General features: G+C 41.4%; 3 protein-coding genes across 13 annotated transcripts in view; 2 read left to right on the top strand and 1 right to left on the bottom strand.

Moving 5' to 3' along the window:
• Positions 1–1,175: 1,175 nt before the first annotated feature.
• Positions 1,176–6,277, bottom strand: napgb (N-ethylmaleimide-sensitive factor attachment protein, gamma b). The gene is made up of 12 exons (XM_069157926.1): positions 6,107–6,277; positions 5,798–5,865; positions 5,562–5,646; positions 5,187–5,204; positions 5,063–5,093; positions 4,851–4,960; positions 4,641–4,707; positions 4,472–4,542; positions 4,115–4,193; positions 3,630–3,709; positions 3,269–3,398; positions 1,176–2,146 (listed from the first exon to the last, which is right to left on the bottom strand). Exons 1-12 carry the CDS (start codon positions 6,160–6,162, stop codon positions 2,009–2,011), a joined length of 933 nt encoding a protein of 310 aa, XP_069014027.1. The 5' UTR covers positions 6,163–6,277; the 3' UTR covers positions 1,176–2,008.
• A 1,274-nt stretch (positions 6,278–7,551) lies between these two features.
• Positions 7,552–17,410, top strand: rab12 (RAB12, member RAS oncogene family). Its single transcript, XM_069157925.1, has 6 exons — positions 7,552–7,938; positions 9,138–9,198; positions 12,614–12,752; positions 13,248–13,337; positions 13,720–13,824; positions 15,092–17,410. The coding sequence occupies exons 1-6, from the start codon at positions 7,710–7,712 to the stop codon at positions 15,197–15,199; spliced, it is 732 nt and encodes a 243-aa protein (XP_069014026.1). The 5' UTR covers positions 7,552–7,709; the 3' UTR covers positions 15,200–17,410.
• A 210-nt stretch (positions 17,411–17,620) lies between these two features.
• Positions 17,621–23,496, top strand: part of LOC138203197 (microtubule cross-linking factor 1) — a 75,760-nt gene continuing 69,884 nt past the window's right edge. For 8 of the 11 annotated variants that reach the window (XR_011178701.1, XR_011178700.1, XR_011178702.1 and 5 more), the window contains exon 1: positions 17,622–19,084. Coding sequence is in view for 4 of the 11 variants with exons in the window: in XM_069157920.1 (XP_069014021.1) it covers positions 18,242–19,084 (843 nt within the window). In the remaining 7 variants the exon portion in view is untranslated. Of the gene's footprint in view, positions 19,085–23,496 lie in introns of all 11 variants that reach the window. The other 3 variants (XR_011178698.1, XR_011178697.1, XR_011178696.1) reach the window with 1 other exon arrangement.

Raw genomic sequence — 23,496 nt, 5'->3', positions numbered from 1 at the left:
TAGTCTGTGCACTCTTAACATGTTTGGAATTAAAAGTTATCAAAAGAATTTGTTTTCGTTGATTGGTGTGCCCGTGGTGTGGCGGCCAAAAAGTGACCCAAAAGTCATGCTATAGCATGTCGTCCAAAATGTGATAAAAAAAAAAGTCATACTATAGCAAAAATATTTTTTGGGTCACTTTTTACTACAGTATCACTTCTTTTTCATAATTTGGACGACATGCTATAGTATGTTTTTTTGTGACTTGTGGTTGGGAAAGCACCGGAGTATTAATGGCTTCTGAATTCCACTTAGAGGAGCTCTTTCTTTTGTACATGCGAGTTCACTGTCATGGTTTACTGGGACACGAGATACACTCGTGCTTTCCCTATAATAACAAGTCAAACTGTCTGCTGTAAAATAAAAAAAAAAAAAAAGGTCTATTACAGGTAATTTGGTCTTTTGCTTCATCTCGTTATGTTCCCATACTTTTTGAAGCCATGTGTTGTAGGAAATGGGTTTGCATAGATGTTAAACGATTGAAAAAACAAAACAAAAAAGGACACCCCGGCTCTATTCTATCACTATATGAAAACCTATTTATTGTAAAACATTATAAAGTAGCTCTAAAATGAAGCTCTAAATTCATTAAAGGAGTCACGTTTTGTTTAAAAACCTTAAATAATTCTTAATTTCTTGATTTGATGCTCAATCTAATGAAGTATTTTGTACATTACACTCGCCTTTACACTATATTTTAGATTAATAACTCCTACAAAAAGCACGTCAGCATTTTTGTTTCCACGAATCCCATCATTTATGTCCACTCCAAGTCCAGTTGTGATCTCTCTAATGCACCGATACACTGCAGAGTCTCTCAGAACGGGAGGCATCACAAAAGTAACATGGATGTCTGCGCATTAAATATCGCTTAACAGGGAGAAAGCATTAAGCCTCGTCAAAGATAAATAGGTCTCAACGCAGTCATTACACGTCTGTCGGAGGCCATTCTGGTGCAGACATCTACGGCCGCTGTCGGACTCGCAGATGTGGAAAAATCTGTCCGCTAACTCGTTTAAGAAAATGTACAGAGACCGTAAAATGCCACACGACGGAAATGTTTATTGATGCATGTGCAACGTCTGGAGATATGCTTTTGAGGAATATACAAGAAGTGGGCAACAGCACAAGTAAAACCATGTAAACAAATCCCTTTATTAGAATCTTTTGAACTGGAATTAAAATTTTAGTGTCCTCATGCTATGATGAGAAAACCTCACTGCATGGTCCCTCTTAGTATTTTAGTCACTTTAATTTGAGTATTCCACTGTGGAAATTGGAAATAAAGACACAACCAGGATTATTATTTATTTCAAGGGAACACACACCTCGAGGTAGACACATAAAACAGTCCACGTTTGGCTACAAGCTGTTTTTCATTTTCTCGAAATGACTTCTATATGCGTGTCAATCATTCTTAAGCATCAATATTGACAAGTTTATTATCGCTTTGATTTTCATTCAACCATTTGATTATAGCAAACATGCGTTAACAATCTGATTGCATTTTGCGCCAGGAACTTTTTCAACAGGCTTCAGCCAGGAATACTGAATAAATTAACTCTGTACAAATAAACACCTATACACGGATCAAGTCAGCAGACATATTGAGAGTATCATATGATTTGAATATATCTGGAGTAATCTTACACTCCACCCACAAACACTAACAGCAGAATTTACAGCTTCACAGAGACCAGAAATAATAGAACATGTACATAAAACAGGCTGAGGATCCACCTCGAGAACATAACAAATTAAAAAAGGCTGTTTAAACTCGGGTCGACTCTTCTGCAACACCTACTGTAACTGTTGTTTTTTTTGTTTGCTTTTTGCTTTTTCTTCTTATTTCTTTGCACAGTTAAAATCAAACAGCCGCCGGTCGGAGCTTCAGAGCTGAGAGGGTTGTTAACTCACACGCAGGGGGATGCATTGGTGGCAGCTGGCGGCACTCCCGAAGCTGAAGAGGCTAACACAGCCCGCCCTCATAGTCATCGTCCTCGTTGGCAGCGGCCTGCGCCCCACCAGCGCCACCTTGTGGAGCAGCAGCCTTCTTCTTCTTTCCTCCTCCTCCAGGTACCCTCAGGGAAATGGCCAGTTTGGCGTACTGAGGCAAAAAAAAATGCGTTGTTAGTTCTCAGATTGAAATTTTGCTAATTTCATATCAGAGATTTCTGCATTTCTATTTTTATTTCTTTGAACCAATCAAGTCAGAAGTCAAATTTAGTGGCTGCTCGGCCACTGTGGATCAAATCTGCTCAAACTAAACCCACACAGTCTTGATGAAGCAGATTAGCCGACTCTGAAACTGTAAGAATAAAATAACAAAAGCCCCATTCAGACAGGATTCCTTTCTTTAAAGACAGTGGGGTGATTTTAACATCACCTGACCAGGTCAGTGGTTTTAATCCCTCCTGGACAGCCCCAATTAAGTACTGCATTTTCAGCCAATAGGTTGGTCCTCCTGGATCTTAAATCCTGTCCTGTCTTGGCTTTTAAAGTGGATGTCCAAATTTGACTTTTGTCCGAAGTATGAGATGTCAAAAATGTTTTTGGTAATCTGATCGATTGAAACGTCTTAACTCAAACATAAACAGTCGGCCCATCTGGGAACTAATTAAATCAGTAGAAAAAAACGTGAAGCCATCAGATTAGGACAATGGCAACTTCTCAAATCCATCCGTACATGTTCGAGGCTTTCGGCTCGAAATATCTTCGCTTGAGCATTTCTGCTTTTGGTATTATACACGGACTGAGCGCTTTGTGGCGCGCTGCGCATGAAGCAGATGACCGTGAAAAGACATCCGTGGCGATCTGACATCAGCTGTATGAAAACCAAGTGTTCAGAGCAGTCTGAAGCCGGAGCCTTTATGTTGATGAAATTACTTTCATGTACGTTTACTTCATTATTTGGACAAATTTGACATGAACATCCGACACTGTAACATAATACACACACACACACACACACACACACAACACACACACACACACACATATATATATATATATATATATCAGAAAAGCATAGTAGCTCCACTTTAAACTACCGAGCACATCCAGTATTTTATTTTCCACGTCCCATTTAAAAGTTAATTTTGTCTGAAAGTTTTTTTTTTTTTTTTTTTTTAAGTATTATTATCAAAGTGAAGCCCAAAGCTTAATAAGAGAGACTAAAAAAAAAAAAAAAGACCTTGTTTATTAGTAATTATGCATCAAAAGCACTCACGTCGTTGTCCATGTACTTCAGTAAAGGCGAGTTGCACACGCGATAGACCTGGTCCTCGTCCTGCTCGTCGAAGCCCTGCAGTAGCGTCTCCATGGCGACAGAATCTTCACTTCCACTGTAGCCGGGCAGACTGGTGGAGAACGAGCAGCACTTCATGTAACGATCCTCAGTTTAAATGGCAGCATGAACGTGAGGTCACGTCAAAGGCAACACAGAGTCACAAGAGAGCCAAGAGTTTTTGTTTGGGTTTTGGATCAATGTTTCTACTGGGAAGCAGGAGGTTTTACTGTAAGATTTACTCAAAGAGACTTTGGCTCCCTGTGATTTCACATGACAATGAACCATATTTAAATTCTCATACCTGTAACTTTCTCTGACACATTTATCAGCTGCTACGAAGTCGCCTCTGTGGAGATGTATCAGCACTTGAGCAGTTGTTTTCTAAGAAATGAGAGGAGCAACATAAGAGTTTAGTTCAGTAGTTGATGTGTCTTGTTTTCTTTTGCCTTATTGGTCTTTTTACTTTTATTAACAGCTTTCCTGAAGAGACCAAAAACTCCAGAGAACTCGGTAATCGGCCAACAGCTATTTCATGACAGCAAACATGTTTCAATCTCTGATAAGCAGCTCGGTGTCGAGTGGGATGTCGGTGCTCACGGACACGGTTCTGCGTCTCCACTGCTGTGGTATATCGAGCTCAGGGGAATGAACTCACCAGGCAGCACGGCCTGCACCGGAAACTCACCGTGTGACTAACCGTGATGCTGAGTTAACTTGTAATTAATGTTAATCAGCTTTTAAAAAAATTAAAAAAAAATTAAAAAAAAAGCGAACAAGCTGACCCACCTTGAAGCACATGGGGAAGTTCTCGATCTCTTTGTACATGTTCTTCTCTTTCTGCAGGGCGACGGCTGCGTCATCCAGCCTGGTAAGAAATACGAGACCAGAGAGAGGGCTGATGAGGAGCCGGTACTGTTTCAACATGATTAAACTACAGTTATTAATTATGTCAAACTAGCAGAGAGAATTTAAAACAGAAATAATATATCATGTGAAACGTGTTTCATTATGTGACGAAACAGTATCTGAAAATTTGACACGTTGCTCTTCACCTCAACTGCGAAACAAACAGGAATACCTGAGAATATAAAACATTACTCATATTATAGATCAGTGTTTCCATCCCATTCATCCTTCCTTTACCTTCTTAACCTGACCAGGAGTCTGGAGGCTTTGCCCAGCAGCTCTACTGCCTGACGGAGGCGGTCCTCATTCTGCAGATGAAAAACAAAGATGAATCAGCTAAATGCAATAATAAATAAATAAATAAATGAAAAAAGGTAAATTATTCAGCTTTTGTTGGCATTCTTACCTCAAATACTCCTGCAGCCTTCTGATACAGGTCCACAGCTTTCTCCAGGTTTATAGGCTCGATCAGTCTGAGGGGGAAAAAAAACATGTTTTAGTTTGGAGGAGAAGAGGCTGCTGGACAGTTACAGGACTGTCATCAAAACTGAATAGCAGCTGGCATGCAATGTAACGTCGTTCTGTCAGTGAAATATAATGTGGTTGTTTTTTTTACTTTCCAGCCCGGTCCAGAGCCATGGCGGCGGTGTCAGGAGTCCCGTTCTCCATGTACATCATGCAGGCTTTCTCTATGTACTGGATGGCCTCTGGCATTTTCTTTTGCTCCTGTTGAAGCGCCAACACAGCAAAGTTACAAATGTGCGGCAGACACCTCGTCTCTGCCTCCTCACAATGACTTCACAGTGTACGCCGTGGCTGGCGGCTCACCTTCATCATCATACCAGCCTGTTCAATAGCCCTGAGGGAGAAGAGGAGGGGAGTTAGAATAAAACAGGAAGGTTTTCATGTTTGCAGCTGATTCAATATTAAGGTTATAAAACCAGATACTTACTTTGCAGCATGAAAAAGTCTGAAAGATGAGTTGAGGAAACAGTCAACAGTAATGTGACATAGAACAACTTTGCAAACGTGCACGTACCAATGGTCACAAAAGCACGTGTAATTTAGGAGCCGATTTTGATCAAGCGATGTAATTTATTCGTAAATATTATAGCTTCCTCCTGCTTTGTGCTCACCAAGGAGCATCTCTGAAATTTTGGGATTTCCCCTCGTATATCATAAACTATCTTATCTCCAAAATTCTCACATTTAAGAAGCTAAAACCAGCGAATGTTTGACTTTTATGGAGTACAAAGGGCCTATACATTAAAATGACTTTCTTTTGATCGATTAATCGACTTGCAGCTCTGAATAACAGAGAGGATACGTCTTGTTTTCTGTGTGGTACTCGGCTTCCTTCAGGTAAGCATCCTTGGCTTGCTCATACTGTTTGGCATTCTTGAAGCACACAGCTAAAAAAAAATAATTAAAAAAAAAAAAAAAAACAGGACACAGATGAGTTTACAGTTAAGATGTGGTTTATTGTGAAGGCACCACTCCAATTAGATCAACTGATATTGATTTTTGTTGTTGTTGTTTGTTGTTGGTGGTGTTGTTGTTTACCTGCTTTGGCGTATTCCGACGCAGCACTGTCAAAATCCGGCTTCCACTTGGTCATACTCGTCTTCAAGCTTCAAAAACACGACGATGAGCAAAATCACAAACGGCTCAAGCGATCAGTTTATTCTCACTCACAGGGCCAAGATACGCGGTGGTTAACAATGTCGTGTATTAAATCTAAACATACCGGCCCGATGACACAGCGTTAACATCTCTTGATCAAATACCAGTGGCCTTACAGCGAGCTAACAGTCGTAGTAAAACAGGAAATAAAAAGAGTTTTTATTTGTATTTTTTTTTCACGCGACTCACCATTTATCCGCTTTAGCCATGTGCTCGTGAGCTTCGTTTATCTTCTGAGCGGCCATGTTGTTGATTAAGACGACCGGGTAGACGACACAAATTTTTTTTTTGCTTTTGATAAATCGCTGTGGACGATGTTTCGTCGATGTTTTGGATTAACAGGAAACTCCTCCTTCGGGCTCGCAACGTCATCCGCTGTCGCAGGCTACGGGTGCCGCCGAGGACAAAATAAAGCGGGAACACCGGCTGGTGCAGCGCAAGTGGTGTGAAACGAGCCCATTATAAATAATATAGTACACCGTTTAACTCTAAAAACAAACAAAAAATCAACTTCTACTGCCAGTGTGTATGTATATGTCAAAAAAAAAATTATTGCAATGTTTTTTTTCTTTGTTCATACAATGCTTATTCTCTTCATTATAGTCTATTATGTGTTTTCAAAAATATTTATACGTATTTTCTTTCTTCTTCTTTCACAATGGCCTTAAGGAATAAACCCCCCATGAAGACTGGATTTTTTTTTTTTTTTTTTTCCTGATCTGTCTAACAGGAAACTGTGACATCGCAGGTGTACGTGCAACAAACCAAACCATACGTATGAGCACAACATCTATCACAGGAAAAAAAAAACACAGCTTTTTAGGTACTAAAGGGGGTCCACATTTAATTATTTGGACTTGTCTTGAAGAAGCTTTACTGTGTCAAAATATGGTCTCAATAAAATCATTTCATTTCTTTCTGCATACATGTTGCATATTCCTCGTGCCAACCTAGAAGCATTGCACACATTACACACAGCAGCTGTATTTTTTTTTCTCTGGAGGCCTTTAACTTTGGCCTGACACCTGAAATCAATCAACCGTAAATCAATATATATATAAAACCAAATATCACAAATCACACATTTGCCTCAAGAGGCTTTAAAAGCGGTACAGCACACAGCCCCCTCAGTCCACAGATCTTCAACTTGACTAAAGGAAAATTCCCCCAAAGAAATCATTTAATGGAAAAGAATGAAAAAAACAACAACCTCAGGAGTCTCTTAAATACGGCAATGTCTATTTGTGACCTGTCATGACAGGGTTGCGGTCAGATTTCTTTGAAACAACCACTCACTGATTGTTCAAAAAGTGGAAGAGCCCGCAGATTAAAACAACAACAACAACAACAACAACTAAAAAGGTTATGGTGAAAAATCCAACTAATTAAAAAAAAAAAAAAAAATTAAATATGAGACTTTATTTCTAAAGTCCTGATAGTGTCTGAAACACTGATGGATTAATTCTGGTGGCTGTCTTGTAAAAACATTAAAAAAAAAAAAAAAAAAAAAAAAAAAGTCAGCAACCTGCCTCGATGATTAAAATGTTATTATTATGTAATAGAAATGATTTAATAGCCGATGTCGGAATAAAAGAGAAGCACCGGAAGCGGAAATGACGTCAGGTCAGTCGGTGTCTCTAATGGCTGAACAACAACAACTGTCGGCGACTGACAAACTTTCCCAAACTTCTTCAGAGACGAAAGAAAGTTGGAAATAGCTGCTTGTTTCGGTCGTATATCCGTTTAGGCGCGTTTGTCTGTTCTTCTGTTAATCACAAATGTGGAATTACTGATGGATCCGAGATATGACATACCGCGGAGGGCCGCCGGTGGCGGCGGCGGGGGCTCCGCGAACTCGTCCCCCGCTCTGGGGTCTCAGTCGCGCCGCAGGAAGATGCCTCCCAGACCCGCTGATTTCAAACTTCAGATTATTATTATTGGCTCCCGCGGTGTCGGTAAAACCAGCATCATGGAGAGATTTACCGACGACACTTTCTGCGAAGCCTGCAAGTCGACCGTAGGTGAGGACGGGAGGTGTTTACGAGTCTTGTTTTTGTCAACTTTTTATTTATCTAGCTCGAGCGTGTAGCAGGGCGCCGGCTACTTACTGGAGGGAAAATGCTTTAAACTACCACGGGACGGACGTAATACACACACACACACACACACACACACACACACACACACACACACACACACTGTCTCCTACTTTACTGTTCAATGGCACTGAACGGATGTGACACTGCTGGCTGTAGCTGGCTAACTCGAGCTAACTTTAACCATAACATTGTTCTATCCCGGTCTTTGCTCGTTGATCCCTTTTGGCTGTGAAGTATTTACAGAAGTCATTTCTTCCGTCTCGATCTCGTGTTTGTGCCTCGGACCGGTGTTTGATGTGGTTGTTGTGTATTTCGTGTTGTCCCAAGGGAGGTCCTGCAGGTATGCAAAGCTCAGTTTAAAGGAAGAAGACTTGCTCCTTCAGTAGTACCAGTCAGAATAACTTAATTTACTCCTGGACAGTATGTCTTATTTATTCAAATGAGGGTACAGTCTTGTCTCATCGATTGCCATATTAATTTAGAAACGGCCATTTTTCATATTCGTACATAAAGAACTGCCACCTGACATGTTCCTACATGTACACATACTTCCTTTTAATTATTTAACCAGTGGCATCTTGACTAATTGAAGACACCAGTGATAAATTGCTGTGCCAATGCCGTATAGATTTAAAAATACACGAGATCTGTTTACATGTGGAATTGGGTAAACAGTCCTGTGACCTGCGCAGCCGCCGGCCCATAGTGTCCAGTCCCAAAATAGTCACACACACAAGCAGCTGGTGGCAGTCACAGCTCCATTTGGTGTCCAGTCATTCCTGTGAGCCGTGCCTCACTAGTATTGTGTGAGTATTTTGACGGCCAGTCGAGTCCGTCTAAAAAAAAAAAAAAGTCATTTCTTTGTTATAATAGAATACAAATTTTAAGAAGTACGACACGGATATCTTCCACACTGAAAGTGTTGCAGCTGGGAAACATAGTAAACCTCGTATTTGTAGCCCAATTATGGAACTAAAGAAAATAAACTTTCTCCAGACAACACCCTTTCATGAACATTTTGTTGTAAAAAACCAACCGGACAGTTTACTGAAATTATGCCCGCAAAACAACACAGGAAGTGCTGGTATTTGTCCACATGTTTGTTCTGATTTCCCTCACAGGAGTTGACTTCAAAATCAAGACAGTCGAGCTGCGAGGGAGGAAGATCAGACTACAGATATGGTGAGTAACTGGGCCGAGGTCTTCAGTTCCTTTATTCTTCTGTATGAAGCTTTTCCCCTCGTCTGTCCTGTCATTCTACAGGCAGCTCGAACAAAAACTACATTTACTTGGTGTGTCTCAGCATTTTACACTAATACATAGTTTCATTCAAACTCCCCTATTAAAAGCCAGCTACTCCAGTGGGAATCTTAACTTTTTAACTTTTAACATACCCATCATGTTGTCTAATGTTACTGCTTCAATTGGTTTGTTCTTGCTTTCATCAGATATTACTGTTCTTACCATTAAATGTAGCTTTTGCTCCCTAATTTGTATTAATGACCTACAACCTACACACATTATTTGAGAACATACATGATAAACATAATATTTTTACACTGTTGATTAGGGATGTGCCATATCATGTTGTTCATGATAATATCGGTATGATTTATAATATCATATAGAAGGTTTATCATGCGTTAATGTTGATATTCTCTACAAAAGACCAAATGTGCAACAAACCACACTAATATAATACTTTTTACTGAATAGTTTGTGTTGACATGTCAAACTATAACACATATTTACTTACACATATTTTTTTAGTATTGTTGTCATATTTTTTAAGATGTTACAATGTTAGCGCAGAAATACCCTGAAATATTGTGATATTACTTTAGGGCCACGTCACTCACCCCTACTGTTTATCAAATCCACAATAACCATACCCTCCCCTGATTTCAAGGTTTATGACACAGTTATATGGTTTAAAGAGAAACCAAAGCAGAACAGAAAAACACATGTCTTCGCGCTGCAGAGAGCAGATTCAAACCTCGACTGTGTGTTTCAATCAGTGCAGTTATTGGTCTCGTTTAAGAGGAGGGCATCACCGAGGTTACATGTCCTTGTCGCTTCACTGGCAGCTGTTCCTGACTTGTCAGGACAGCATGAACCTCTGCATGCGAGATGTCCTCCTGATGAAGCTTCTTGCTGACATGAATTTTTAAACTACTGCATACATACATTAAAGCCAGCAAAGATCAAAGAAGATCTTTGCTTTTTCCATCTGCACGTATCAAACATAGCTGCAGAATTGATTGACTAACATCCCTCAAAGAGTGTCTTTGAAGTACTAATAAATAGTAGTACTTTCATTTTGGCTGTACAGTTATTGAATTTCTCTGAAACATGATTTTGCCGTAGTACTTTTTACAAGAATAACATCCATCTTTCATTACTGTATCCTTGCCAATCAGTTTGTGATGCATATGTCATATCAAATGGCTGCATAGCAAATGGTCACTGGAGATATTCAGTGTTATTGCAGCTTGATAATCAGATTAAATGGCCTTTTTTTCACGTCATTAATCTAATTTGCGATTTGAATTGCTGCATAAATCAGATGTGTGCAGCAGATTCAGAGGCCTTGAACCAGGCTTGTTTTCCTGCTCAAACCGGCCACCAGTGAAGAGGAGGATCTTATTTCTGTGATGCCTTTACGGTCTTGTGACTTTAACTAGGCCATAATTGCATTTTGAAAACATTTCGTCCATGATGATTGAAAAACTGATTAACATGCTACAGTTTGGAAAAGCTTTTGGACCGACTGGATGTTTGTGTGCTCGGTTAAAACATGGGACCTCCTTTCGCTTGTTTCACTAACACATCTGTCCTGCTCACTACCACCCCATCCACCCTCCCTTCACCCCATCACACCCACCCTTTTACCACATCCCGTGTTGACCCCGCTCCCCTGCCCGACCCTTGACCCGTCCCGTCAGGATTGCTGTCAACACTGTTTGTTATGTCTCATGTCGAACTGCTCACATCAAGCTCCACCGCTGCCGCGCCCAGCCTTACCTAACCCTGCCATTGTTGCTGCTGTCTCTGTCTGCTCTTCTGCTCATAAGCCTGACTGTGACTCACAGGGGGGAAACTAGCTGGCTGCAGGTACAGTAACACTTCACTGTGAGTGTAGCTCAAACCGCGTGTCGGGCTGCTAGTCCAGACTCAGACGATCAGATGAGTCATGGATTCAAAATCGAAAATTCAAACCGAAGTGTTTATTTCCACGATGCCACACATACATTTTGAAAGCATTTGTTTAAATTTAAAAGGTATATATGAATATTCAGTAAGCCTGTAACTGCTGATAGTGCTTTAAGAATGACTACAATTTGAATTTTGACCCAGCAATAGTTTCATAACTGTATCCGATCTTCCTTCAAAATGTAAAAGTCTCATTTTGGAACAAAGCTCTTCACTTGTTGTTTCTTTTTGTGAGATTAAAGATAATGATGTGAACACAAATAGTGATTCACTGGTGTCAAATACACGGCATATATACTAACTGTAGAAACTAGAAACTCTTCCAATGTATTATTATCATCAGTGTGAATTTATGACGTCAAATTTCTGGTTAGATGCCAAAGAAATGATTCTTTGTTCTCCTTTTTGTTGATTGAATATAGTTGTTTAATTAATCAGAGATTTTTTTTTTTAAGAATCAAAAACACACCATAAATCAGCTATTTGTTATCTAAGTAGTTATCTAAGAAGAATTGATGACTGTCTGCTATCACATGACTGACTTGATTATATTTGATTAAAAAAATAGTTCTCATTGTTTGAAATGGGTTTATATGAAGTACTTATCATGGAGGTCTGCGTGTCCTCAGATTGGAGAAGCAGGCGGCTGCATCAGCATGAAAACTAAACAATGTCCTGATGTTAAGGTAGAATACAACAAAATGTATTTTAGCCACCTAAAAAAAAAAAATCAGTATTAATATTTGCAATGTTTAGAATATTTTCACCTCTTTACTTTTTTTGTCACGCAGCTTTTTCTGATGTGGAAGTAAAGGTGTTATCTGTCGTCTCTTCAAATCCACCAGACTCCTTTAAAAAACAAAACAAGAACTGTCATTTTACCTCGCGGAACACAGGAGTTGCTGGTTTACCACTGTCTCGATTTGTAGATTGTGTTATTGTGTGACTTTGGTGGTTGTTGGTGTTTTAACTTGGATCTAAACTAACACCAAAGTCACACATTAACAAAAACGAAGAGACCGATGGAGGCAGCGGTAGACCAGCAACTGTTGGGTTCTGTGAGGTAAAATTACTGTTTTTGTTGAAGGAGTCTGGTGCCTTTGAAGAGAGAGGGAGAAGCTGTCTGGCAGCAGGGTAAACCTGGTGAAATATTCATAATATCGCTATATTATATTACAATCAAACTTATACACTTTTTTTTTGGTGGCCAAAATACATTTTGTTATTGACCACGTGGAGCCTTCTGCTTCTCCGAACTGTCGACCCCCCCATCTACTGCAAGTTCAACTGACCACAGATAAGTAGCTCATACAGATCCACTTAAAACAACAACAACAACAACAACAACAACAACTAACTGTCCCTTTAAACGTATTTCTTCCAGGGACACTGCTGGCCAGGAGAGGTTCAACAGCATCACATCAGCCTACTACAGAGGAGCCAAGGGAATAGTGCTCGTGTATGACATCACAAAACAAGAGACCTTTGAGGACCTCCCCAAGTGGATGAAGATGATAGACAAGGTAAACAACAGTCCCGACATGTCAGCCGGTGTGTCTCCACTCGTTTCTCTCATAAAACCAACTACATATATTGTTTGAATACAATTGAAATCCAGTAACATCCCATGATACTCCTCCTGCAGTTCTCCTATTGTCTTTAATTTTATCACTGCACAGCAGGTATATGAGCTTATGCTGTTTTTCCTTTTGATTGGCCGATGCTGCAGTCCTACGTGCCCAGAAGTCTTTCATTTATTCACTCCTACTATTTTATTGTTCACTTTAACATTCAGTTTTCACATCCAGTGCCAAATAACACGCTTATCGATTGTCAAAAATGTATATAGAGAAAAATGTAAGGCCAATTTCTTTTTTCTAGTTTTTGTACTGTACGTAGTAGACAATGTGACTTTACGCTGAACGGATTTAACTGCCATGACGTGTTTCGACTTCTCTGAAATGGGATGCTGGTGATTTCCTGACGTGCATCCTGTCTGCTCTCTGTTTTTGCGTCAGTACGCCTCAGAGGAAGCAGAACTTCTGCTGGTCGGGAACAAGCTGGACTGCGAGACTGATCGCATCATCACCAGACAACAAGGAGAGAGGGTGAGGGTCAACGCACATCCTGCCATTCGCTATCATATCGCAGAACCACATCTTTAGTTTGGTATTAATTTGACCGCATAAAAGTATCTAACAGAGGATGCAGTAGAAGAAACAATAGATATATTAATATGTATTATGAGCACGCAAGCTTTCTTTCATTCTGATGTACTGGTGGATTAAACTTGATCATGAACTTTAGGCTTCAAACGCACACTGATAATACTGATGACATGTGTAGCATAGCAGCATGCTAATCCAAAACCTCCATTCATTCTAGAGGGGAGACTTTTTCATGCCGTTTGTGCTGTTATTTCTGTTATTGCGGATGAATTCAAGTGTTGTTCACAGACAATGAGTCCATTTAACTTTTTCTTTTTTACAGTTTGCCTCTCGAATAAGTGGAATGCGCTTCTGCGAAGCCAGTGCCAAGGATAACTTTAATGTGGATGAGATCTTCCTGAAGCTTGTGGATGATATTCTTAGCAAGGTTGGTGGGTTTTAATTTCCGGCGTTTCTCAATCAAATCGTGTTTTGATTGATTATTCCAGCTGCCACTGGTAGAAAAATCCTGCTCTACTTGTTTCATTAATATAATAACATTTTATACAATCTGTCCAAATGATAAATTCAATACCATCTGAAGTCATACAGATTGTCAGTTACCGCATTGACTGGGCAGTTTTAATGGCGTCATTCTGCAGCATAATAAGACCAAATGTGAAATCAGGTTCCAGTGACTGATCGCAGGTCACGTCGCAATTAAATGCTCCTTTTGTTTGTATTGTTTTCTCTACTGTCACAAATCACGGTCAACAACTGGAAACGGGACGAAAAGAAAAACAAATAATTCTGGGTGGATATAATTATTGTGAGGTCACTCAGTTCACACGCAACACATGTATATTTTAGGTGCTTTTTTTTTCTCTCTGTAGCACCAGATAAATATCTGGATTCACATGAAAACAAGCATGTCTTTTTACCATCGTTTCCAAATTAGTTGCACAGATATATTAAACATACTTTATACTTAGTCTCGTATAGATCAGTTCTAAGTAAATGGTCTGGATTTATATTGGGATATTTTTTCGTTTTTTTTTTTTTTTTTACCTTAGCGGTCTCTTTACAATTTACCTCCCATTCACATCCCGGTGGTGACAGAGCTGCTCTCATAGGTGCTCATCTGCCACCTGGGACACTTCAGTATGTTGACAGGACTGAACCACCAACCTTTGGATTATCGGGACGCAGGTGGATTTGATTGTAGTTCACCTTTTAAAAAATAAAAAAAATCATCTTATAATCATATCTACTGTCAGATGTTCCTGTTTATCTGTTTTGCTTTCAAAAACGCTGCAAACCAAATGCACCAAAAAAGCAAATAGATTTTTTTTTTTCAGCTAAATAGATGATGCGTGACAGCACAGCTACTGCTGCCAAAATGCACTTAATTAGTTTACTTGTCCAACACAGTTTACATTTGTGACTCTTGTTCTTCTGTTGTTGTTGTTGTTGTTTTTTTTCAGACTCTATTTAAAAAGTTTCCTTCCGCTGTTCTCTCTCTTTCCTTTTAAGGGTTTTTATTTTCTTTGTGAACACTTCTCTGTTTTTAGAAAATCTCATGTAGTCATAGAAAAACGATCAGTGAGCTACGATACCTTTGCTTCATTTACTTCCTCCGTTATCTTTGAACTGATGCTTTAAACAGTTTCGCTCATTGAGTCTCTGCTGACGTGAATGTGTCTCTGACCCGACAGATGCCTCTAGAGGTTCCCAACAAGGACCTCTCCAACAGCATCCTGTCTCTGCAGCCCGAACCGGAAGTGCCACCAGAGCTGCTCCCTCCCCGCATGCGCTGTTGCTGAGAGCCAGAGTGGTCCCCTATCCTACACACACACACACACACACACACACACACACACACACACACGCGCGCGCGCAGAACACTTATGTGGCCACCAGGGGGCAGCACACAGCAGCAGTTTGGAAGTATTTTACTGCTGCTGTTGGGGTACACGGACTCTCTCAAACAACCAGTATTATCTTCCCTCTGTCCCTTCTCCTGATTTATACACTATGACCTGCACCCCACTAACACTTAAAGGCCTGGTGAATCACCCACTCTCCTACCACCTCTCTGTCTGCACTTGACCCAGACTACCTCATTGCTCGGACGGTTAGGCTGGCTGTGCCTTGCAGGTGCCTTCCAGGTAGAGAGCCCTCTGGTAGCAGTTGCACATTTTCTAAGGAGGGGGAGGAGGCGGGGATTACAGAGGTGCCTGACAGCTTGTTCTCTTGTTTCCTTTGGTCATCACACACACTTTACACTAACACTGTCCGAGTCGGCCCACCGGTCTGTTATCTGTGCATTTTTTTTTCTATTACACAGAAGGGATAACAACATCTCACGTCTCGCTAGCTCCATTTACACTCTGGCTCTGTCGGTACACTAGTTTTATAGACTTATTAATTATTACCAAGTGACTCGAGGTAAAGAAAAGCACACGGTGTAAATCTGGTGTGTTGCTGTTACAGACTGGACAGGGTGCAGGATGTTTGTGGCCAGCAGGAGGTGGTTGTGTGTGGCGGCGATCATATCAGTTTATATTGCTTTGCCTTAAAGAGGCTGCGGCGGCCCGTTTTTCAGATGTGTATAAGTTGTAATGTTTTGCACTACAATCCATCTTCCCTAGGTGAGCTGACACGCAGGGAAAAGGAAAAGTACACGACTTGTAGTTTAGCACTAATAAAGATCAATGTCGCCTCAGCGGCGGCCGCTCTGAACTCTTCCACGACCCCGAGTGGGACGGACACGCAAGGAGAGATGGGTAATGCAGTCTTTGAGGGATCTGTGTTCGTATGGGGGAAATTATCTGTGTGTGTGTGTGTGTGTGTGTGTGTGCGTGTGCTACTGGCTTTTCAGAGGGAATAGACAGTGAGAAGCTCGTACACAACCACACACACACACACACACACACACACACACGTGGTTTTTAGCCCTCGTTTCGTTTCCGTTACTAATATTTCCAAGTGTTTTGTTTTGATGTTTTTCCTCTGAATTCAGACGCAGCAGAGAGAAAAGTGCAGGATGGTTTGTTTAGTATTTGAAGGACTCAGGAAACCTCCGTTGGCTCACTTTGTCACACTTTTTTTTCTTTTTTCTTTTTGAACAGACTCAATTCGCTTGGAGTTTAAATTAATGAAGAAACACCTTAAATAACCTGCTGAAAGGGCACGTTTGTGTTTTTTTTTTTTAGAGGTGGTCAGCAGATTTGAGTATTTGATTTGGCGTTTTGTTATGGACCAGTTTGTGGATATCCCATTACTTGCACATTAAAAAAAAACAAGAAAAAAAAACCTAGCCTATGCTTGTAATGTTAACCCTGCTGTGTTTATAGACATTAACAGTCTTGGTTTTGAAATTCATGCAGTATTAGCAGCGTAGCTCTGAGTGTTTCTGTTGTGTCTCGAGTCCGAGGGTGAAGAAGGACGAGCCCCTTCAAAGGACCTGATCTGAAATTACTCAAACTGACTTTCCATCCATCCGTTTTGTTTTGTTTATTGAAGTTTTATGTTAAAAATTAAACATTATGTACTCTAACAAATGAATCGTTTCATACCACAGGAAAGAAATGTGACGCCTTCGGTAACAAAACACTTTCTGTCACCCAGACACATTTTGCAATAAGATTATCAACCAGCAAAGCGACCTTTGCATACAAATTATCTGGAGTTGTTATCACTTCTGTTTTTGAAACGTGAGCATTTCTTCACATGTTGGGTTGTTTTTTTTTTGGGAATGAAACCTTTCATTTGTCCCCTCCTGGACTTTTTAGCATTTGGCACTAACCCTGTGGTCTTTGTTTTAATAGCCAACTCTTATACTACTCGGTGTTTAAAACTGCTTTTATTTGAAATGTGTATCCTTTAAAGATGGAAGACTGTACTTTGTATGAAACCTGTTACAAGTATTTGAAAGGTTTTGGCATGTTTAAAGCGGATTTGGGGTATTTATAACTTGCGGCATTCTTAAAACTAATGAAATGCTATTAAAGATGTCTATATTTATTACCAGATTATGGTCTTTTATTTTTAATCCAACTGTGTGTACATCTTCTAAAAAGTGCAGTCTGTGTCTGCAGTCTCCAAAAACGGTTTAAAAGTGACGTTTTACTTAACGGCACGGATTAGAAATCTAGAAAGCAATCGATTTCAGGAGGTTAGTATTTGGTTCCTCTTGAGTGCATCCTTGCACCTCGTGTGAAGGTGTTCAATAGCCAATTGTGTGCGTGCCATCGGGACATGCGCAGCAGAGCGTGTCAGACCTGGTCCCGCCTGGTCCCAGAGAAAACAAGGGGTGTGCTCGGGTGCTTGTGGAGTAGCAGCGCATGCGCCCCGCAGAAAATCACGGGCGTCGAGCCTCACGCCGCAGCGATTGCAGATCTTACAAGTCAGATAGGAGGGAGTAGGAAAGGGGGTACGAGACGCGGGGGTCCAACGCACACAGCCCGGTGGAAGAGAGGGATGGAGACCCGGTAGGCGGAAAGAAGAAGGCTGATGTGACTCCGACTGACTCCCTTTTCTTTTCTAACTTGAGCCTCATTAGCCCTGTCTGCAGATGCAACCTGTCCGTCATCCCATCCGTCCCAGTAAGACCGGTTTTTTTTTTTTTTTATTGCAGCGTTTTCTCCACAGAGGGGACTACAATGACAACCTGGTGAATGCAGTCAGGATGGAGTAAAAAAAAAAAACCATCCAGCACAACGCAGGATGCGCATCTCCAGCCCGACAAGGAAGAAGGTAGAGAAACCTGGCTGTTTTTCTGGTGTCGTATGTCAAAGGTTTTCCGCGGCGCTGTGGATTGATCGTTTCCTTCATCACCCTCCTGCTGCCGGTGTCGGTGTATAATGGAGAGCTCCAATGGCTCTGGCAGCGACACCAAACCGCAGAACCACCAGTTGGAGAAGAAGAGACTGAACCGAGCGCCTTCCCCGGCCAGACCTTTCCTCAAAGACGTGCACTCCCGCTCCACCAAACCACCTGCCATCGTACCCAAATCCCCCAAACTCCACAAGCAGCAGCAGTCTGCCTCAGTGCCCTTAGCCCATCCGAACCGCAGCTCCAGACGCAACGCAACCGGGGCGAAAGAGAAACTAGCCTCGGCAAAAAGTCACACCAAGTCCACTGTCGCGAAAAAGCCCACAAAGGTGCCCCAGCATGCAGCAGCCGAGCCCAAAGCCGCCGGCATCAAACCGGACAGCATCAGCAGTCCGATCCTCGCCAAAGGCAAGAAGGGGAGACTAGCCTCGGGGTCCCCGGGCCCTCTCAGCCATGGATCCCCGATCCGGGTACCGACCGCAGCGTCTCTCGCCCGGGTCAGCCAGACCGACAGCAGCTCGGACCTGTCAGACTGCCCGTCCGAGCCGCTGTCGGACGAGCAGAAGCTGGCACCGGCCGCGAGCAGCGACGCCGAGTCCGGTACCGGCTCCAGTGACCGGGATCAGCTGGGAGCAGATAATCCTCTGCGGGCAGAAACGGCAGCTGCCACTCCGCTGCGCACAACCGAGGCTTCCGCCGCCAAGGGAAGCATGTCTCAGGCTCTGCCCGCTCTGGGGTCGCACGGAGACAAACACAAGCAGGAGAGACCCTCCACAAGCGCACAATTCAAACTGCCAGGCACCAAGGATGTAACCGAGGACGACCTGCTGCGGGAGATTGAAGATTTGAGATCTGAAAACGACTACCTCAAGGTATGGCGATTTTTTTTTTTTAATTTTTTTTTTTTAATTTTTTAATCTCAACAAGTTACAGGAGAATCCGTGGCTTTTATGCTGCACGTGTTTTATATAACACGTAGTTCAAATTTGCCTTTAAAAAAAAATATTTAATTTTGAGCAGCTTTCCAAACAAAAACACCAACAGGGTCTCTTTAAGGACAGTGCTTGACTGTCCTTGAACTTCCTCTTGTTCACTAACGAAAAGCTTCATGTAAATGTATATATTTTATAATCTAAACACATTTCCCGTGATGCCCAGCTGTCGTCGTCCCCCCCCCCCCCCCCTCCCATGTAGTCCCCCAGTCTGCTCACCATCCATCATGTCATCTTTTCCTCCTTCCCCTGCGGATGTGACCTTTTATTGATGGGACTTTTATTGATAGTGGCTTCATCCTGGTGTTCCCTTTACATGTTTAGTTGTTTTTTTTTTCTTCACATTGTTGCTGTCAAGTCACAGAAAGCCCCAAAACATCATGTTGCGCTCTCTTCACGTTGCATTTGGGACACAGAGAATTACATCTGTCCGTTTTAATGATGTGAGCAGATTACACTCAGATGCCTGGCAGAGGACAATTATAGTCAGTATTTTTTTCTGTTTTTTTAACTGTTTTCAGGATGTGCACAGGACATTCAACTTATTGAGATCCCATACAAACAAACCTATATGTGTGCTGACTTGTGACCCAGACAACAACAACAACAACAACAACAAAATATACATATATATATATATTTTTTTTTTAAGGAGATAAGTCGAACACTTTAATGCTTTGAGGAGCACTTTTAAATCAGTTGTTTGCATAAAGGCTTCATGCAGGAACCCCCTCCCCGCCCCCCTTCCCCCGCCGTCCCCCCTGGCCTTCCCCCCTCTTTAAGTAGGCTATCCCCATAAGTTGCGGAGGGGAGGCACAACAGATAATGCGGCAAACAATCTTGCAGTTTTTTTTTTGTTGTTGTTTTTCAGAGGCGAGAGGGGTTTATTTGCATGTTACTGATGGAGAGTATTATTTCAAACTTGATCACGCATGTCTGTGTCTCTCTGGAAACACAAGAGAGTTAATCAGCTTTACTGTCTCTCGCTGTAATGGCTTTATCCCACAGGAGTTGATAACAGTCAGATGTCCCATGTGTGTCTGCTTCAAACACCCTCCTGCCTGGCTGTCAGTCTGCCAGCTGGGTCTCTGAGTTCCTGCACAACCCCCCCTAGCCCTCCCACCCCACCCTCATAATGTCTGGGAGTCCCCTCCACTGCTGCCTCTGATGCTCATGGAAACACATTTGGTTTTCAGTGGGCTCTTTCAGTTTTCTTTTATTTGATATCTAAAGTGTTTGGCTTTTTACATGAGGTGAAGAGTTAAAGAAAATTTGAGGAGTGGTGTTTGACAAAGGCTGTGTTGTGTGTGTGTGTGTATATACAGTGGGTACGGAAAGTATTCAGACCCCTTTAAATTTTTTACTCTTTGTTTCATTGCAGCCATTTGCTAAAATCAAAAAAGTTCATTTTATTTCTCATTAATGTACACTCAGCACCCCATCTTGACAGAAAAAAAAAAACAGAAATGTAGAAATTTGTGCAAATTTATTAAAAAAGAAAAACTGAAATATCACATGGTCATAGGTATTCAGACCCTTTGCTCAGTATTGAGTAGAAGCACCCTTTTGAGCTAGTACAGCCATGAGTCTTCTTGGGAATGATGCAACAAGCTTTTCACACCTGGATTTGGGGATCCTCTGCCATTCTTCCTTGCAGATCCTCTCCAGTTCCGTCAGGTTGGATGGTGAATGTTGGTGGACAGCCATTTTCAGGTCTCTCCAGAGATGCTCAATTGGGTTTAGGTCAGGGCTCTGGCTGGGCCAGTCAAGAATGGTCACAGAGTTGTTCTGAAGCCACTCCTTTGTTATTTTAGCTGTGTGCTTAGGGTCATTGTCTTGTTGGAAGGTGAACCTTCGGCCCAGTCTGAGGTCCAGAGCACTCTGGAAGAGGTTTTCTTCCAGGATATCTCTGTACTTGGCCGCATTCATCTTTCCTTCAATTGCAACCAGTCGTCCTGTCCCTGCAGCTGAAAAACACCCCATAGCATGATGCTGCCACCACCATGTTTCACTGTTGGGATTGTATTGCGCAGGTGATGAGCAGTGCCTGGTTTTCTCCACACATACCGCTTAGAATTAACGCCAAAAAGTTCAATCTTGGTCTCATCAGACCAGAGAATCTTATTTCTCATAGTCTGGGAGTCCTTCATGTGTTTTTTGGCAAACTCTATGCGGGCTTTCATATGTCTTGCACTGAGGAGAGGCTTCCGTCGGGCCACTCGGCCATAAAGCCCCGACTGGTGGAGGCTGCAGTGATAGTTGACTTTGTGGAACTTTCTCCCATCTCCCTACTGCATCTCTGGAGCTCAGCCACAGTGATCTTTGGGTTCTTCTTTACCTCTCTCACCAAGGCTCTTCTCCCACGATTGCTCAGTTTGGCTGGACGGCCAGGTCTAGGAAGAGTTCTGGTCGTCCCAAACTTCTTCCATTTAAGGATTATGGAGGCCACTGTGCTCTTAGGAACCTTGAGTGCTGCAGAAATTATTTTGTAACCTTGGCCAGATCTGTGCCTTGCCACAATTCTGTCTCTGAGCTTCTTGGACAGTTCCTTCGACCTCATGATTCTCATTTGCTCTGACATGCACTGTGAGCTGTAAGGTCTTATATAGACAGGTGTGTGCCTTTCCTAATCAAGTCCAATCAGTTTAATTAAACACAGCTGGACTCCAATGAAGGAGTAGAACCATCTCAAGGAGGATCAGAAGAAATGGACAGCATGTGAGTTAAATATGAGTGTCACAGCAAAGGGTCTGAATACTTATGACCATGTGATATTTCAGTTTTTCTTTTTTAATAAATTTGCACAAATTTCTACATTTCTGTTTTTTTCTGTCAACATGGGGTGCTGAGTGTACATTAATGAGAAATAAAATGAACTTTTTTGATTTTAACAAATGGCTGCAATGAAACAAAGAGTGAAAAATGTAAAGGGTTCTGAATACTTTCTGTACCCACTGTACATGTATACACAAATGCACGGCAACTTTACAACACCGAGAAATAGATTTTTAGAGCTGCAATGATTAGTCGATTAATCAGATAGTCGGTCAACAGAAAATGAATCAGCAACTGTTTTGGTTAGTGATTCATGATTTGAGTTCATTGTCCAAGAAAACATGATAAAGGTTTACTGTCAGATTCTCAAATCTGAATATTTGCTGCTTTTTCTTCGTATGCAATGTTATTTTAATCTGCATATCTTTAGATTTTCGACTGCGGGGCAGATACAAAATTTAAATGAAATATATTCAAATTAATTTCTTTTCAGATCTTAATCGATAATGAAAATAAGCAACCTTCATCACGCCAAAGTATATAATACACCCACCAGTCCACTAGAGGACAGGGTGTCTGTCACGGTTTTGTCTCACCAAGGTGTAAAAAAAACTACAGGGTTAGGTTTAGGAAAACAAAACGTGTAGTTTGGGTTAGACACAAGACTCTTCAAAATGCATGTTTTGTTCCATAAAACAGCGCTAAACACAAACATATGTAATTTTATGTCAAGTAGAACAAAAACGTAGAAGAACTTCCAAGTTGACACGCAGAGAAGTAAATTCTGGCCAATTTTTCTCGAAAAATACCTTAAATTTTGATTTCAGTTTGATCGTTATTTGAATGCTCTATGAATTGGGTAATTGATGAACTGTCTTATTGTTTCAGCTGAACTCGTCTTTAAAAGATTGATTCTTCAGCTGAAATCATACGTGAATCGTTGATCGGTCATTTTTCAAGTAAAAAGCCAAATGTTTGTTGAAACCACCTTGAATGGGAGAATTTGCAGATTTCTCTTGTGTTCAGCAGGAAATTTGAGTTTTTGATTGTTGATTCGAACAAAACCTCCGGTGTGAACACGTCAGCTCGGACTGTGAAAAACGCTGATATTCATTTTTCAAAAATGTTTGCCCTTGGCTAAAACATTAATCATTTGAGTGAGAAATAAAAAAAAAAATAATAGTAGAAATCGTTTTGTTGCGGTCTTTCTCTGAGCAAAAATATGAATTCTCTAATTGATTACAGCAGCTGTGGAGTAAAGATAAACACACTTTAAAGAAGTGACTAAGTAGTGGCGGTGACCCCTCACGCACCACCTTCATAAACATCAGTGTTATGCTCCAAATGTACCTGCTCCCAGGATGCTGCTCTGACTCTGCCTCTGCTTTTAACCCGGCCATCGATTGGGTCGACCCAGCGCGAGGTCATTAGCTCCTTCCTGAGGGCCCTCCTCAGATAACAATGGCCTCTGTGCTTTTCCAAATGAGGATAGATTTACTTTTCATTAATTGACACAC

This window comes from Embiotoca jacksoni, unplaced genomic scaffold, assembly GCF_022577435.1.
Source record: "Embiotoca jacksoni isolate LCO1_2020_lvr unplaced genomic scaffold, fEmbJac1.0.p SCAF_22, whole genome shotgun sequence".
Lineage (NCBI taxonomy): Eukaryota > Metazoa > Chordata > Actinopteri > Embiotocidae > Embiotoca > Embiotoca jacksoni.
Note: the sequence above shows the minus strand (reverse complement) of the source record. Positions and strands in the feature narration are given on the sequence as shown.

What these genes read in the sequence shown, in the direction of transcription:
- napgb (XM_069157926.1), bottom strand. Translation starts at nt 6,162, where the DNA reads ATGGCCGCTCAGAAGATAAACGAAGCTCACGAGCACATGGCTAAAGCG. An exon ending in ATGGCTAAAGCGGATAAATG is followed by an intron (nt 5,866 to 6,106) that starts GTGAGTCGCGTG and finishes GTGTTTTTGAAG; the next exon opens with CTTGAAGACGAGTATGACCA. An exon ending in ACTTCCCCATGTGCTTCAAG is followed by an intron (nt 3,710 to 4,114) that starts GTGGGTCAGCTT and finishes CTCATTTCTTAG; the next exon opens with AAAACAACTGCTCAAGTGCT.
- rab12 (XM_069157925.1), top strand. Translation starts at nt 7,710, where the DNA reads ATGGATCCGAGATATGACATACCGCGGAGGGCCGCCGGTGGCGGCGGC. An exon ending in CCAGACAACAAGGAGAGAGG is followed by an intron (nt 13,338 to 13,719) that starts GTGAGGGTCAAC and finishes TCTTTTTTACAG; the next exon opens with TTTGCCTCTCGAATAAGTGG. An exon ending in TGGATGATATTCTTAGCAAG is followed by an intron (nt 13,825 to 15,091) that starts GTTGGTGGGTTT and finishes CTGACCCGACAG; the next exon opens with ATGCCTCTAGAGGTTCCCAA.